General features: G+C 47.4%; 3 protein-coding genes across 10 annotated transcripts in view; 2 read left to right on the top strand and 1 right to left on the bottom strand.

The window, feature by feature from the left end:
* LOC147008023 (netrin-1-like) overlaps positions 1–3,230 on the top strand; it is a 17,913-nt gene extending 14,683 nt beyond the window's left edge. Inside the window, exons 6-7 of the mRNA XM_085865752.1 lie at positions 2,235–2,376; positions 2,678–3,230. Of these exons, the coding sequence (XP_085721878.1) occupies positions 2,235–2,376; position 2,678 (143 nt within the window). The 3' untranslated portion in view covers positions 2,679–3,230. The remainder of the gene's footprint in view (positions 1–2,234; positions 2,377–2,677) is intronic.
* A 796-nt stretch (positions 3,231–4,026) lies between these two features.
* On the bottom strand, positions 4,027–7,617 carry LOC147008024 (zinc finger RNA-binding protein-like). The gene is given in 2 exon segments (XM_085865738.1): positions 4,027–5,438; positions 5,441–7,617. Coding segments are annotated over 2 exon segments (2,622 nt in total). The 5' UTR covers positions 7,229–7,617; the 3' UTR covers positions 4,027–4,604.
* A 378-nt stretch (positions 7,618–7,995) lies between these two features.
* LOC147008025 (nucleolar transcription factor 1-like) overlaps positions 7,996–16,214 on the top strand; it is a 129,428-nt gene continuing 121,209 nt past the window's right edge. For 7 of the 8 annotated variants that reach the window (XM_085865760.1, XM_085865758.1, XM_085865761.1 and 4 more), the window contains exons 1-6: positions 7,996–8,252; positions 9,062–9,166; positions 9,283–9,458; positions 11,296–11,379; positions 12,351–12,506; positions 12,591–12,655. In XM_085865760.1, the coding sequence (XP_085721886.1) occupies positions 8,126–8,252; positions 9,062–9,166; positions 9,283–9,458; positions 11,296–11,379; positions 12,351–12,506; positions 12,591–12,655 (713 nt within the window). In that variant the 5' untranslated portion in view covers positions 7,996–8,125. Of the gene's footprint in view, positions 8,253–9,061; positions 9,167–9,282; positions 9,459–11,295; positions 11,380–12,350; positions 12,507–12,590; positions 12,656–16,214 lie in introns of those variants that run through there. The other variant, XM_085865764.1, reaches the window with a different exon arrangement.

Genomic DNA, 16,214 nt, shown 5'->3' on the forward strand with positions numbered 1-16,214 from the left:
CGTCATCACTTTACTCATCTCACACTGTCCCCTCCCTCCCTGTCTGACATCACTTTACTCATCTCCTCACACTGTCGCCTCCCTCCCTGTCTGACGTCATCACTCTACTCATCTCACACTGTCCCCTCCCTCCCTGTCTGACATCACTTTACTCATCTCCTCACACTGTCCCCTCCCTCCCTGTCTGACGTCATCACTCTACTCATCTCACACTGTCCCCTCCCTCCCTGTCTGACGTCATCACTTTACTCATCTCACACTGTCCCCTCCCTGTCTGACGTCATCACTTTACTCATCTCACACTGTCCCTCCCTGTCTGACGTCATCACTTCACTCATATCCTCACACTGTCCCCTCCCTCCCTGTCATCTCAAAGGATTCATGAAATATATAAACTCTGTCATTTCACACAGCTGCTCCTCGTGGAAGGACAAAGCGACAGTTTGGGACTCTCCGACATTTAAAAGTGTTCCACACAGTCGCCGTGACGTGCTCCTCGTTTACCTCCATTGGGGGAAAACGATGGTGGCACAGCAAACCTCTTCCTCTTGTTCCTCTTTTTCTTCTTCTTCTTCCTATTCTTCTTCTTCTGTTGTGTGCAGAGCATGGCTGCGAGTGGTATCATTGGCTGAGGGCGTGGGCTGTTGCCGCAGATGCAGTGCCCCCTGTTGTAAGTGAAAGCAGGAAGTTGTCATTTGTTCAGATTGCCGCGGATAACTCGACGAAGGACATCATGGGATCTATAAGGTCCACCGACTAACGTCTGTGACGCCCGGTTTAACGTCCGTCCGTCCGTCCGAGGGACGGCGCACACACTCATCGACGCCTTGCCTGCGAGACACCAGGACGGCAGTTTGGAGCTCGATCGGGATTCGAACCCAGGTTTAACACGTCAGATCCGAGCGTGCACACCTAAAAGGGAGGTGAGGGTGCCGAACGAATCACGTGCTCCAGGACGGACTCGGAGGACATCGTCGTGTTGAATTCTATGAACGTGGCGTCGACGGCGCGGGCATGATGGACCAAATGTCCCCCTGCCAAATTTGATGTTGCACCCGCTTTGTGTATTTAACGAGTTCAAGTAGAAAAAAAAACATTTATTAAAATACTTATTAAATTAATTTTATTTATTTATTTGGTTTTTGGCTTGATGATCGAAACACATCGTACGTACTTTGTAGATTACAGAAGTGAGAGCATATTGTCCTCTTCACTTATCTGTGAACAGGAAAACTCCAAAGTGCTCACTCAATGACTCCGAGTGCTCTTTTCCTCTGCGTCCAAGTCCCAACCGCAGGAGCGTCTGATCCGACATCTGAAGACGAAGATGTGTCTGCACCTGATGGACATTACCTTGTGTTCAAGTGTACGTACGTTGGGACCAGAAGCGTCCGACGTGCGCAGGAATGGGACGACGGAACGTGCACGACGTCCGATAACGATGTACGGGGAGAGACGCCGACGATGCCCAAACCCCTGGGTACCCAAACCCCTGGGTACCTGGGTACCGAGGCAACACATTCCCAAGTATCTACTGTCAGTGTGGATACAAGAAAGGAAAGGCTTGTCACCGTCACACAAGGTTACCTGTCTGTCTGTCTGTCTCTGTCTGTCTGGGGGGCGTGGATGTGCTGCTGATAGAGGGCGTGGATGTGCTGCTGATAGGGGGCGTGGCTGTGCTGCTGACGGGGCTGTGGCTGTGGGGCTGATGGGGGTCGTGGCTGTGCTGCTGATGGGGGTCGTGGCTGTGGCACTGATGCAAAGCACTGTGTAGGTTTGGGCAGGAATTTGGAACTTGTGCAGGGTGCCGGCGATAATCTGCCTACTCTTCACAAAAGACACAGTGGGATATTTAACGTCTACAAACTAATGCTGGCAGACGGGGCGTCAAGCATAAGGTCCATCCGACGGATGGCACACACATTGATGCCTCGCCATGCTTGTGAGACACCAGGGTCGTAGTTTGTAGCTGGGCCGAGATCCAAACCTAATCTTGAGGGCTCACACGTGAGTGTGCCTCGCTCTGGGTCATCCTGCCAGGTATCATGGTCCCCTTTTGAGAGAGATGGTAAGGTACTTGTGCTGGTGTCGTAGCCGAAGTTCATTTACCTGTATCGTCCAGTTACCTGTATCGTCCAGTTACCTGTATCGTTGCTCTTTGAAAGGTTCTTGAGTTTGCATTTTGATATCCTGAGGTTTAACGAGGTGAAAACGTTCACCTTCTTCATCCACAGATCAAAGAGACATTTTCAAGAGCGTAATCGTCTCGCTGCTGGTTGGAGGACTGTCCATCGTCGCCGGCACCTCGTCCGTGATTGTCGTGTTGTTGATCATCGCCGGAACCTTCCGCTGCCTTCACGAGAACAAACTTCTCTAGTGAGTTTCGATGTTTACTCCTAATACGACGCAGATTTATTCGATCCAACAACACAAAACGCCAAGAACATTTGGACAAGCCATCCTCACAGTCGGATCGTCCATCGTCACGCACGCAAGTATCATGTCACAATTCAGGATTTTCATCCCGAAACAAAATTATAAACATGTCTTCATGACGTCATTATTCTTATCAACGTTGAAAAAATGTCTACGACTCAAGGGAATGATACACCGACACAAACGGACACTACTGCATAATACGTACTAACTATTTATCTTTTTTATTATCCCAACACAGGCCGCACGTGAGTACTCACGGGGAGGGACGCCGGAAGAATTTCCCGCCAAATGTGAACATAATTATATATATATATATATATATATATATATATATATATATATATATATATATATATTTACATTGTAAGTGCTTTGTTTTCAAAATGTCGTCCGATCTGAGGATCTTCAGGTGGATAAAATGGACACGCTTCCTCTTATTTCATCCAAACACAGACACGTACAAGGTTGAGCGGACGCTCCGTACGTGCACATCGACGAGCTTGACGTCATGTTAACACGTCGTGTCACTGTGACTTGTAATAAACATTTTATTATTTTTTTTATATTTTTTTCTACAAATTGCTGCTTTTCCTTTTCCCCCAAAGGTATTAACAGCCTCTCTCTCTCTCCTGTGTTCATTTTAACCTTGTTCGAACTCAAGAAACGTCACACACACGTATAATAAGAACCTCTATCGTGTGTTAACATTTCAGAAAGCTGATACTTTAAATTAAAACTTTATTCACATTGTTATATCCCTGAGTCAATGAATTAAATGACGTTTAACCGATTCTCGGCCTTTGTTTTTGGTTCTGATCGGTTTATTTTTGTCCGGATTCAAACGTACGACCACTTCCTGAGCTCATCTCATTGAGCCGCACGTAGTGATTTTTTAAAAAATAAATAAATAAATTGCTGGTTGAATTCAGTTTCCTGATATGAAAATTGTCTTCGAATTTCCAGTCAATCGGATGAAAATTGAGGATTTTGGAAAATTGACCCGATGTTGACCTCAAAAGAAGTGAGCGCTGCTTCACGCGGTCACGTGACATGTGGTAAAGTTTCAATTTCCTCCGCTGAACGGTTTTCGATGCACCATTTTAACAGAGTTTGGAAGCAAGCGAATCGGCCTGCGGTTACGGCCATAAAGAGTGACGAAGAATCCCCAGCGGGTTCATCACATCTCCATGGTGGGAAACCTGTCAATCTTTCCCGTGCTGATAATTATCATAATTACAACTGATAATTGGTCTGATTATAATCAGAGCAATGTTGGTATCATCAGGGGAGTATTTAACAGACTTTGTTCCAGGATTAAAACATCAAGTTCGTCCCCTTCAACCCTGATTTTTATTAATGTCGTGAACAATCGACGGTACATCACGGGTGATGAAGGTTGTGTTCAAGTTTCATCAGAATTGGTGTGAAACACTTATTCATGAAATAACTAGTCCACATTACCCCCAATTACCCCCCCCCCTAATGGCCGTCCCCGCAACAATATACAGGTGATGGAAGGTTTTGAGGTGAGAGAGACGTCATACACAGGGGCAGGTGTGTAATGAATCAAAGTTCCTTCGATTGACCGATGTTCAAGTAATAATTTAATTAAATTCACAAGTTTGAGAATCTAAATAAATTTAATAATGAAAAAACAACAACAACAAACTGGGAAATAAATGTCAGACTTGGGAAGCATTCTTTGAATTCCGACAAAGAACGTTGTCAGAGAATCATCAAAGCAACAGGAAAAAAGGTGCGATTTGAATACTCGACTTCAACCTGAGAAACAACAACAAGGTTGTGACTAACAAGGACAAACAGGAGGACACGAGGCCCATCAAGGCCGTGTCGTCTCCCCGCAACACTCATCTGTACCCTGCGGCGGTTAAAAAAATATCTACTTCTTCGAAATGTATAAAACTTGTCACCACAGGAGGGACGTTCCACAATACATATGAACAATGGTGTCCCGTGCCATGCCCCCCCTCCCCCCCACGGTGGTGTTGGTTGGCCCCAGCCCTCCCCGACACCTTTCGAAGAGCGAGTCCAGGTTCGAACAATACAACGCAAACGAAGCAACCAATCATTATGATAGAAACCATTAAATAATTATCTTCAGCTGTAGAAAGATTCCAATTGATGTGTGTAATAACATTCCTGATTTAATGGACGACATCTTTGGAGGATTCCTTCTTGACCTCGACGTCGGCTCGTGGTGCAGGGTTTCTGTTCCGTTTCCTGGTCGGCAGTTCGAAGTCAGACTGCCTGGTGGGTACCAAGCCCAGCAGCTTGTTGGTCTGCTTGGACGCCATCAACCTGAGGGCGTGCTGGGCGCTGGCAGTTAGAATTTCTCGTTGCTGCTCCGTCATGGAGCTCAAGACGTCCTTGGGCTCCAACTCACACGGGTCGTGAAGACCGGGTCCACCGGGAAGCAGGATTCCTGCGGCGAAACACTCGAGCACTCGCCGAAGCGCATATCCCGGCCTGAGAGGCTTGGGGGCACTGCCGATCGCCTTCTCTACCAACAACTCCATGGTCCAGCTCGGTAGACAAGCCCAAGCAGCGACCCGACGACAGAGGTCTCTCATGATGCGAATGACGACGACGCAAGACTGTAGCCTGACGGCTTTTGCCTGGAACCAGTTGGCGCGGCGAATGGCGACCAGAGCGTCACGGCACTTTGGCCCGTTGAGGAGGTCCTCTGTTACCATGGTTACATCTTCCATCAGGGGAGAAGTGAGGGTGACGGAGACTCGGGTTTTCGGATCGGAGTTCGAAGTGATAATCACCTCCGCTGCCTCCACATGTTTCCGCACCTCGTAGGTCTCTTCACTCAACGCGGCAAGCCGTGCAGGTAGCTCGGAGGCAATGCGTTGCAACAGTGCGGGGGTGGGTTTTACCGTGCACAGCAGCACCAGCCGCACGCTGAGGTCACCGTGCAAGAGCAACCTCTTGGCGAGCAAGCCGACCCTCATCACCCCGAAGACGACTCTTTTCCCTCACCGCCTTCAGAGCACTGGGAACTATCCTCTCCATCGGTGGTGTTGCCTCTCCATTCGGCGAGATGGTTGCACACCAGCTTGAGTGCATGCTCGGTGTGCCAGACGACGCGTAGGACCGTCCGGAGTTCCATTTTCTGAGGACGGATGGCCATGTGGTGGGTCATCACGGGACGGTCTTCGTACTCATTCGGCAATCGCACCACCTGCACTGCCGGTGCCCGTGGATGTCGAAGACGAGGTACAGACTCCAGAAGGCCATCGGGACCTCGCCGCTCCCCAGTCTGCTTCAGCAGCTCATCGAACCTCCAGAACATCTCAGTGCACACCCCTTCAACCCGCCGGTGTTCTTTCTTCCAACGTCTCCAATACTCATCATGGCATATCTGTCTGAGGTCATCCTGCATCTTGGACATACATACACGATCCTTCACCTCCACCTGCAGCTCGGGGTTCACCTTTTCCTTGGAAGGTCGATGACGGCGCCAACTTTTCTTATGAACCTCTTTGCCGTCGGGGTCATCGAAATGACACTGGCACTGACCTTCATCGTCACGAACCTCCTCGAGGTGGTCGACTTCCACAGGTGGAGCATCCTCCCCATCACTCGAGCATCCATCGGCTCGAGGAGTGGTTGCAGTTTCAGACAACAGCTCGCTCCTGTCCGAACGAGCCGGAGGACCGTCACCACTGTCTGGATTCGGACATTCCTCCCTTGTCGTATCACCGACTACCTGCTCCACACCATCCATTAAAATGACGTTTCGGTCGACGGCCTCCTCAACAGAACTGGTTGTGCTGGTGTGAGATGATGAAACCGGGGAGTCAGTAGCGTCAGCATTCCCAGTCGCAGTGTTGCTAGTTCCGCTGTCATTCGCGATCTGAATAAAAACCGTGGAATTCCTGGAGGGAATTGGCTTGCCCAGGCTGATGTACATCCGCACGACCTTTCGGTGCTTGGCTCCTCCAACGTGAGTCGAGTATTCGTCACGACCACAGCAGATAACGTCGCACAGGTCGCAACGCACTAACCGCTGATGTCGAAGTCCATCGATATCGGGCCAAGGACAAACATGTCCCAAATTCCCACAATTCCACTCCGTTTCCTTCCTCTTATGCTTCTTCCCATCCAGGTGTTCCTGGTGTTCCTGTGGACCGGCACAAACGATCTCGCAAACGTCACAGTCGTGTAGATGTGGAGGCTTCAAATGACGTGTCGATGTTCGAACATTCGTACAGTGTTTTATGTTGTTGTTGTTGATGTTGTCGTTGTTTTGTTGTTGTTGTTGTTGCTGCTGATCGGATGATGTTGCCACTGAATAAACAGCCGATTCACTCTGAGCATGACGTGTACCTGTAAATGTCGCTGCGAAGGTGCTGCACACCGTCCCCACCGTGTCGGTGGTCCGTGTCATCTGAAGAGCCTGGGTAGTTGCAGGTGGTGGTGGTGGTGGTGGTGATGGTGGTAGTTGGCGCCCTCCCTGGGTGTACCCGAGTTCGGTGTACGCCGTACCCGTCGTCGCTGGCACGACCACTTCCCCGTACTCTGGGTAGGCCGCACGGATATCCGGCGCGTGCACGGCCACGTACGTGGTGGGAGACGTGCACGGAAGGACGGGTGCCTGATGTGCCGAGTCATCGACGACTGTTGAGGAAGGCCACGGGGAGGTCACGGCCATTGACCGTCCACCGTCGTGCGCGGCGTCGGGAAATCCGAAACGGTGAGTCGCCATGTCGGCCTCGTCGCTCGGACGGCTGGTCACGTGTCCTACACCACTCACAGACATATTAATAAATATCTTCTCGTCGTGTACCCGATCTAGACTAGAGAAGGCCGAGTCTATCCGAGAGGGGGCTCGGGCCTGTCACACGAACAGCAGAGCCCCACGTACGAACACACACGAGGCGGAGGTCCGAACTCTCTCATGTAAATCATCAGAGCGTGTTGTTGTTGTTGTTGTTGTTGTTGTTGTTGTTGTTGTTGTTGAGGTGGGCAAGAAACGACTCTACAACGCTGAAGCTTCAGTCAAAGCTTTCAAAAAAGAAATGTGCATAAATTATGATAATGAGGGACGTCATGTGCATAAATTATGAAAATGAGTGACGTCATGTACATAAATTATGATACTGAGTGACGTCATGCGCATAAATTATGCCCACGTCTTCGGTTTATATTTTAAAATAGAAACTTTTTAAAATGATAATCGAACAAAGTGAAACACAACCTGAGGAAATTATTGTGAATTGAACGCACGCGTCGTCCGTCCCGTGACGTGTTGAACGTGAAGCCTTTTCCCGCTCTCGGAACTCCCCGGCCGTCCGGCCCGTTATTTCACTCTTGAGGTGTATCGCGGAGGAAGCGTGAGCTCGAACGGGAACTCCAATCGTGCCATTCGAGGGAGTGCGTGAGCGTTGGCTGTGTGGAATATTTCCGAGCGGACGTCGACCGAAACGAGTGGATTCATTTGAATAAAGCGAGATTGGAAACTAAAAAATATATATATAAACTTTAATTGAATGAAGGAGATTTTGAAGAGGGAACTCGTCACGTGACGTCACTAAGTGAGCGGAGAGTTTTGGCGGGAACTGCAGTTGCCAAGCACCGAGTGCTTGTGGAGGCTCGTTCCTCACTACTCGGGAGTGAAAGATTTTTTAAAAATTGCCGAGAGGAGGAGAGGGGGAGGATGGAGGTCGATAAGAAAGTTCAAGCGACAAATGGATTCGGATCGGACGCCGAGGCAAGCGTGGCCGGCTCGAGCCAAGCCAGGCCCGGGCTGGAGGCGGATTTGGCGCCGACGGCCTCGGGAATCGGTGAGGGTCGTTCGTTTTACCCCTCCCCCCATCCCCCCCACCAATTTTTTTTTTTAAATAATAAGAGGAATTTGCTCTCTTCTCTGAAACGACACACACACTTTCAATGAAACTTGAGCACAACCTTCATCACCCGTGATGTATCAAAGTTTGTTGACGGCAGAAAAAGTTCAGGGTCTAAGGGGGTCTTTGCAGAGGTCTGGTCTAGTGAGCTTGGGGGAGGAGGGGGTTTTAACGAGGGTAGAGAAGATGGCAGGGTCGGAGGTAGAGGTGCAAAGGATAATCCAGGTGGGTGCAGTTTCTTGAATGAGGGTGTGGAGGGATTGATGGTGATGGAGCTGGTAAAGCAGGAGGGTAAACACGAAAAGGAGTAGTGATGGGGAGGATGCTGTACGCAGATTATCTGGCTGTTGTGGTGTGGAGTGGGTGGGAGGTACAGGAAGTGCTGGGGGAGTGGAAGGAGGCATTTGGGAAACATGGACCGACGATGAGTTTGGGGAAGATTGAGGTGAAGCGAGTCGGGCAGTGAAGAAAATAAATTAATATCGGGTAAGAGGGGAAGGAGATCGGACGGGGAAATAGGTTTGGGTATTTGGGAGGCAATCGTGACCAGGGGATGGTAGTTTGGAGGTAGAGGTGTGGAAGGATGAGTTTGCTTGGATAAGGATGTATGGATTGATGAGAACCCTGAACGATGTTACAGATTCTAATACAGGACGTGGTCTTTGGTGATCTTTTCCACCCTCTCACTGCCAGCTCCCTCCTCCTTACCTGGTTACCAATCCAACCGACTGGTTTTTGTGCGCCAGATGCTGACGTGCAAAGGAACGGCTTGTTTGGTGCCGCAATGAATGGAGAAGCGCAGGACAAGACCCGGGGTCCGGACAGAGATGTTCCGGTGAACGAGCAGCCCGGTAAGAAGGTTTTATTATTTCAAGAGTGCAGGAATTCCCTGACGTCACGTTAATCCTTGTTTTGAGTTGCTCGAAGGTGTCGGCTTCATGACTGATTTTGTACTTTTTGCCTGAAGACCCTTGGACCAAAGAGCATTTGCTTTTGCTCCTGGACCAGATGAAAGCCCTGCTTCCGGAAAATGATAACTTCAGGTACAACAGTGCGGAGTATCAAATGGATTGGGAGAAAGTGAAGTTTGGAGACTTCACTTCCCGCACCTGCCGGCAGTGCTGGTCCCAGCTTTCCACAAAGGTGTGCTGCGTCGTGCATGTCTCGGTACTTTGGATGTTCAAAATGTTCCACGAATGAGATCCTCACAACGGTCCAAGACTGACCAAGTTCCTTTGTGTTTATTATTTTTTTAATTTCACAAACACATATTGCCGTTAGAAAATATTTTCCGTACAAATTATGTACGATGGCCGTACCGAAAGTCGTGAGCACGTTTTTTTACGGTAAAACAAAGGTACTTGTAAAATACTGAAATTGTCAAGAGTAAGTAGACAAATCGCATGACTTGTCCGCAAAATCTCCAGAATGTTCCACGTATTTCTTATCCCGAGTAGAGGTGAGCGTTAGCACGATGAGTGGAGGTGAGCGTTGCAACGATGTAAGGATAGCACCACGATCAATACAGAAAACACCTTCATTGTTATCACTGCTGTCGAAGACGGCAGAATCGAGAGGAATGTACGAAGAAACACAAGGTGAGGTAAGTGTGTGTTCGAGACGCCACACCACCAAGATGGACCGTTGCTTGCTGATGCGGATACACCTGATAACACCCGATTGGTCAGTGCTGCGACCATTCGAGAAGTGAATAATGGTGACATAGCGACAGCCACACAACCTCTATTTATTATAAGATTACTTTTGGCAGTATCAACTGTATTCCGACGATTTTTCACGACAGACCAATCAGCCTTCTCCCAATCATCAGCAAGGTTATGGAATCCATCATCGCTTCAGACATCAAATCTTTCCTCTTCTCCAATGGCCTGATTTGCGATCATCAATTTGGTTTCAGACAAGGTCACTCTACCCTGGATATGCTGCTTCTGCTCTCCCAACAATGGATGGAGGTCCTCAATGACTTCAAAACAGCTGTTTACCACCACCTCTTATCATCTCCCATCCAAATCCTTGATCTTTTCTACCCCCGTTAATCCACACCAAGCCCACCTCTGTCAAACTTCCTGTCTTCCTTCCTGAAAGTCCCTGTAATGTCCATTTTGTATTCCCCAAGTTCCCCACCCCATCCCTCTCCCTTCCACAGATCTAATGTCTCTGTTCCCCGCTGTTTTGTCCTTCCCACTTCCGCCCCTCTCGTCTCATGCCCCCCTTGCTCTGCGTAGTGTGTTAGCTCTCATACGAGCCTCGACAAGGTATACAAAACAAACAAAAAAAAAACGTGTGTTCACTTCGGTCGATCTTGGAAGATTAACATAAATCTCGAAAAACATTTTCCATAAAAGAGTAATTACGTCTCTTCTATTGGAAATGTCGACGGCGACTTGCAAACCGAGCCTCAAGGACGGTGTACAGAAACGTTTTTAAAAATAACAATAAGATCCACTGCACGTGATGTGTAACGCGCGCAGGGTAAAACGAGTGTTCGTTTACGTCTGTAAAGGATGTCTAATAAATAAATAAAGATATGAGCACACCTGACGCTAGGCCGAGGCTTCAGACTTTGGCATGTCCACGAAGCTGGACCGTTGAAATGAAATGTCCCAGAAGATAAAGAAAACAGGGTTATATTTGACCACGCCGTGTTTTAAAATCACGCTTCTTGCCCCGAAACATCATATTTTCCAGTCTCCTTGAATATTTCGAATAAAATAACTGCAACCTGTCATTTTTGATGGGATTTTATACTAGTTTATACTGTAAGAGAGCCGTTGAAGTCCCAAACCCCATTTTTCCCATTACCCCCTAAGTTTGTGTATTTGCGGTTCGCGGGGATTTTCAAGGACGTAACCGCCGCGAACGGCAATGCTCTCCTGTACATACTCGAACACCGTGGGGTATCGTGTCCTGTGAACTCTCTAGTTTGTTACTCTGTGTTGTTTTGTGGTTCTGTGCACAGGTGAGGAAGTTCCGTACTTTGTCTGAGCTTGTTTTCGATGCAGAGGAGTATGTGAAGACCCTGGACAAAGGAATGAAGATACAGGTGTGTTTCGGGTCTTTGTTCTCTTCTTGCTCTTTCCATACTGAACAGAAATTATTCCACAACATACAACATGGGCTTTACACATGAAGAATATGCTGAGCGACGTCCATTTAACTTTGGTGCAACAATTGGGAACTGCAATCCAGGAAGTGTTCCTGCAAAAGATCGAGACAATCGAACATGCGAGAAAAGGGTTCATTATGTCATTGTTCATATGGAGATGTGATCCTGTAAAAGAGAGCGCACCTGCCAACGGATCTGACCGGTTCGTCTGGTGCTTGTGTAACACCTGCTTAAGGTAGATTGGTCCAGAGGTTCGCATCACGTGGTTACTCATTATCAACGCGATATTCGCTTGTCTCAAGGTCTCAAGGACTCGCATTGGGCTGCTCGTGTACGTACTATGTACCACTTGTGAATGTTTAGCAGCTGTCGAGGAACCTTGGTCGGGTTTCAAACAGCAAAGGGCTTTCCTTGTGTAGCTTTTCATGGTTGCTTCCTGCAGCTTTCTTCGGCTAGAAGAGCACAGGACGAGCCAGTTTGTTGATAATCCTCGTTACTTGGGGTAATTGATTCGGTTGAGAGCTGATTGGTTATTCCCTCCGATTACTGGTTCTTCTTGGTGAAGATCCGGAGCTTCACCGAAATCGAATCGATTCTTCCTCGTCACACACCCAACCTGTCCACCAAGTTTCGTCCGAATCTGGCCGTAACCTTTTCGAGATATCCTGTTCACAGACAGATGAACAGTCAGACAGGGGTGAAAACATAACCTCCGTCCACCTTCAGTGGCAGAGGTGAAGAACAAAAATTAAAAATAAAGGGTTGGGGGAGGGGGGAGGGGGGTGGGGTTCTTAGGTGTTTGTGTAAGTTCAATATTTATTTACCGAAACAAGAAGACTACAATATGGTGATTAATAACACCCACCATCCTGAAACTTGTTGTGAGCGTACCTTTCCTTTTTTTGCAGAATCAGCCAGATTTCCCCAAGAAGCCTCTCACGCCAGATCTGCACTTCTGCCTGCTGAAGCGTAAGGACATTTCCAAGCTTCACCCACAGATCACTAACCCAGACATGAATCACATGCTCGCCAAGACCTACAAGGACATGCCCGAAAGGAAAAGGGTAACGTCTTTCACATTTACCTGATAGCTTTACACCTGCCTGCCTGTGGACTCGTGATCATGTCCGTTTCTTTGTGCTCCCAAGATGAAGTACCTTGAGGAGTACACGCAGGAGAACGGATCATTTGATGAAGACACGAACAATTTCTGGTAAGTGAAGCCAAAGAAACCATTAAAATGGATCTCTCCTTTCTGCCTCCCAACCCCGAACTCTGCTCAGTGCTTAAAGGCCCAGTCACACCTTGACGTTTTAGCCAGCAATGGCAACGTATCAAAATGTATGTAAAACGCTGGCTTACGTTGAACTTTTGATGTTTTTTTTAAAAGATTCCGACGTATTCATAACGAGTTGGTCGTATGCATAACGTATTAGTAACGGACACAGAACGTTTCGTTGTCTTATAAATAACTTATACCAACGAATGCTTAGCTTGTTGTCGGCGTTCACAACCTATGCCCAACGATAGTCTAACTTATGCAGAGAGCGCTGCACGTATCGCCGACGATCACGTGGCGTAGCCTATTAAAAGGCTGCCGCACAACGATTCAAATCATAACCGCCGGAGAAATGGAAGTGTCAACATCGCAGTCACACCTTGGCGATCTTGCCAGCGAATGCCGACCTCTGAAAAATGCGTCTAAAACGCTGGCGCACGTCGAATACGGTATGGGTAAGTTTGGTATACGTGAATAGAACGCTAAAGTACGCTATCATACGTCGTAGTAAGTGGAGTACGTCTTGTACTTTTAAACGTGTTAAACTTTTTACGACGTACTTGCCGTATGCCTCACACGTTCCGCATGCGATGGGAATAAGTTGTACGCTCGATATCCGATCGTTGGCATACATCGACAAAAGTGACTTGTAAGCTACTCATAAGTCGAAACACGTTGAGCTAATGTCTAGCTTACCTGAAAGTTATTTCTAACTTATGAGTAACGTGGTTTGAACCAATTCCTTACGTATTTCCAATGCACATTGACGTATGTAGATGTATTTGATTGACGTCTTCCGGACGACAAAAGAACTAAATGAACGTGTTTCTAACTTACAACTACCATATAATGGCGTATTGGCAGCGTTTAGGGGAATTGGTATATAAAAAAATGGGGTTCACACAGGAGGAACCCGTCAGTGTTCCAGACTCCATGGTTTTTTTTTTTTCTTCGGCATGACGGTGATGTTGACACTTCGATTTCTCGTGCGGTTATGATTTAAATCGTTGAGCAGCAGCCTATTAATTATATTATATTATAACCGCACTAGAAATCGAAGTGTCAACATCACCGTCATACCGAAGAAAAAAAAACCAAAAAAAAAAAAAACCAGGGAGTCTGGAACACTGACGCTAAACATTACCTCGACGTGTTTCGACTTATGAGTAACTTACAAGTAACGTGTGTCAACGATCGCATAACGTACCTAAAACTTATGGCCAGCGTAGCAGAACGTGCGAGTCATACGCTGGCATAAGTCATAAAATTTCAAGCATGCTAAAATTTGAGGACAACCGCAAAGTACAACGATGAAAGCCAGCGTACCACGACGTATGGCAGTGTTTTTCAGCGTGCTCTCAATGTTTCCAAAACTTACCCATAACGTATTGAACGTGTACCAGCGTTTTAGAAAAAATTTTCAAAAATCGGCATAAGCTGGCTAAAACGTCAAGGTGTGACTGGGCCTTAACGTTCGAGGGAAATTGAACTGAAACTTCAAAACTTGTGAATCACCAGATCTCTGAGAATTCTCAAACTCTTACTTCACTTGCCAAGTGAAAAAAATCAGCATATACCCCTTTTTTACATGGACACCGGGTCATTTTGGACCTCAAGCACACACGTGACGACGTGTCGCCAATTTCTGGACGATCTCTCTCTCTCTGTTTCTCTCTCTCTCTCTCTCTCTCTCTCTCTCTCTCTCTCTCTCTCTCTCTCTCTCTCTCTCTCTCTCTCTCTCTCTCTCTCTCTCTCTCTCCCTCCCCCTCTCTCTCTCTCATGTCAAGGAGGTTATTTCTGTTTGGGATGGTTGGTTATTTAATTGCATTGTCAAGCTGAAGCGATGTGCTCTTTGTCATCATCCGAACGTGATGGAGTAAATATCACCGCGTGTATGAAATACATCATTCAAGCTCTGGAAGATACTTTGAGAACTTTGATCATTTTGATAACTCACTCTCAAAAAATGGTAAAATTAAACTTCGTTTCTTCTAGTAAGACTGCAGGTTCAAATCCCATACGTTACTTTGATTTGTCTATTGTCAACTAATGTCCTTGTAATTCATGTAAAAGTCCAGTTGTCTTGTGATGTCTTTCTTATACAAGTGATGTGTGCAAGCTCCTCCCATGTGTGGGTTAGCTCCTCCCATGTGTGAGTTAGCTCCTCCCATGTGTGAGTTAGCTCCCATGTGTGGGTTATCTCCTCCCATGTGTGAGTTAGCTCCCATGTGTGAGTTAGCTCCTCCCATGTGTGGGTTCGCTCCTCCCATGTGGATTAGCTCCTCCCATGTGTGGATTAGCTCCTCCCATGTGTGGGTTAGCTCCTCCCATGTGTGGGTTCGCTCCTCCCATGTGGATTAGCTCCTCCCATGTGTGAGTTAGCTCCTCCCATGTGTGAGTTAGCTCCCATGTGTGGGTTATCTCCTCCCATGTGTGAGTTAGCTCCCATGTGTGAGTTAGCTCCTCCCATATGTGGGTTAACTCCTCCCATGTGTGGGTTATCTCCTCCCATGTGTGAGTTTGCTCCCATGTGTGAGTTAGCTCCTCCCATGTGTGGGTTAGCTCCTCCCATGTGTGAGTTAGCTCCTCCCATGTGTAGCTTTGGATTACGAATCGTTAAAAACAAATTACATTTGTGAATTTATTTTCGAAGATTGATTTTCTTCGACGACTTATCTTTTGGTTCAAGGCTCCGGGACATCCTGAATCCCTCCTTTCAAGACTAACAGGTACATCCACTCCCTATGGGAGTGGCAGGAAGGGTCATGTATATAGATTACAGTGGATCTCGGCTCGGGTCTGTTTGTCTGGGGTGGTTAGGGGGGCACAACAAGCATGTAATGCCTCAAGAACGTCGGATTTAATCCCTTTTAGTTCAGTATTAAACAGCAGTTGCGACTGTTTAAAAAGGTAATCGTATGTATTTGTGGTTTATAATATTTTATACTTTCGGTAGGGGTGCCCCACAAAACCCCACGATGAACTATTTAGTTGCGTTAATGCGGCGTTTCTTCAAGATTAAAAAAACGCTTGGTGAGGAGGGTTATTTGTGTTAATATTGTTTTATAATAACATTAATATGATATTATTATTAGCATGCCTCATGTTGACCTAATGGTTCGGGTGGATGGCTTGGGATCTTAGGATCCTGAGTTCAAATTCCTGCTTGGCTGTTCAAGTAATACCAGGTGGGGTTGACTCTGCCTGTCATCCTCCCAAGGTCAGCAAAATGAGTACCAGCTTGTTGGTATCCTGTGTCGGAGTGGCGACCCGTCCAGGATTGTTCCCACCAGCCAAGGAGACTGCTGAGGCAGCACCAACCATCAACACAGAATATGGTCCCCATGGATGGATGGATTATTATTATTGGTGTTGGTATTATTTTTGTTATTGGAAGTGGCCTTGGAAAACTGTCACGATTAGCTACCTAAACACGGATATACACCTCAACACGGATGCCGCCCAAGGAGGAAAACCCCCTTGCAGAGGGGGA

Source organism: Eptatretus burgeri, chromosome 22 (genome assembly GCF_056783735.1).
Source record: "Eptatretus burgeri isolate ZD-2024b chromosome 22, Ebu_testis_v1, whole genome shotgun sequence".
NCBI classification, from domain to species: domain Eukaryota; kingdom Metazoa; phylum Chordata; class Myxini; order Myxiniformes; family Myxinidae; genus Eptatretus; species Eptatretus burgeri.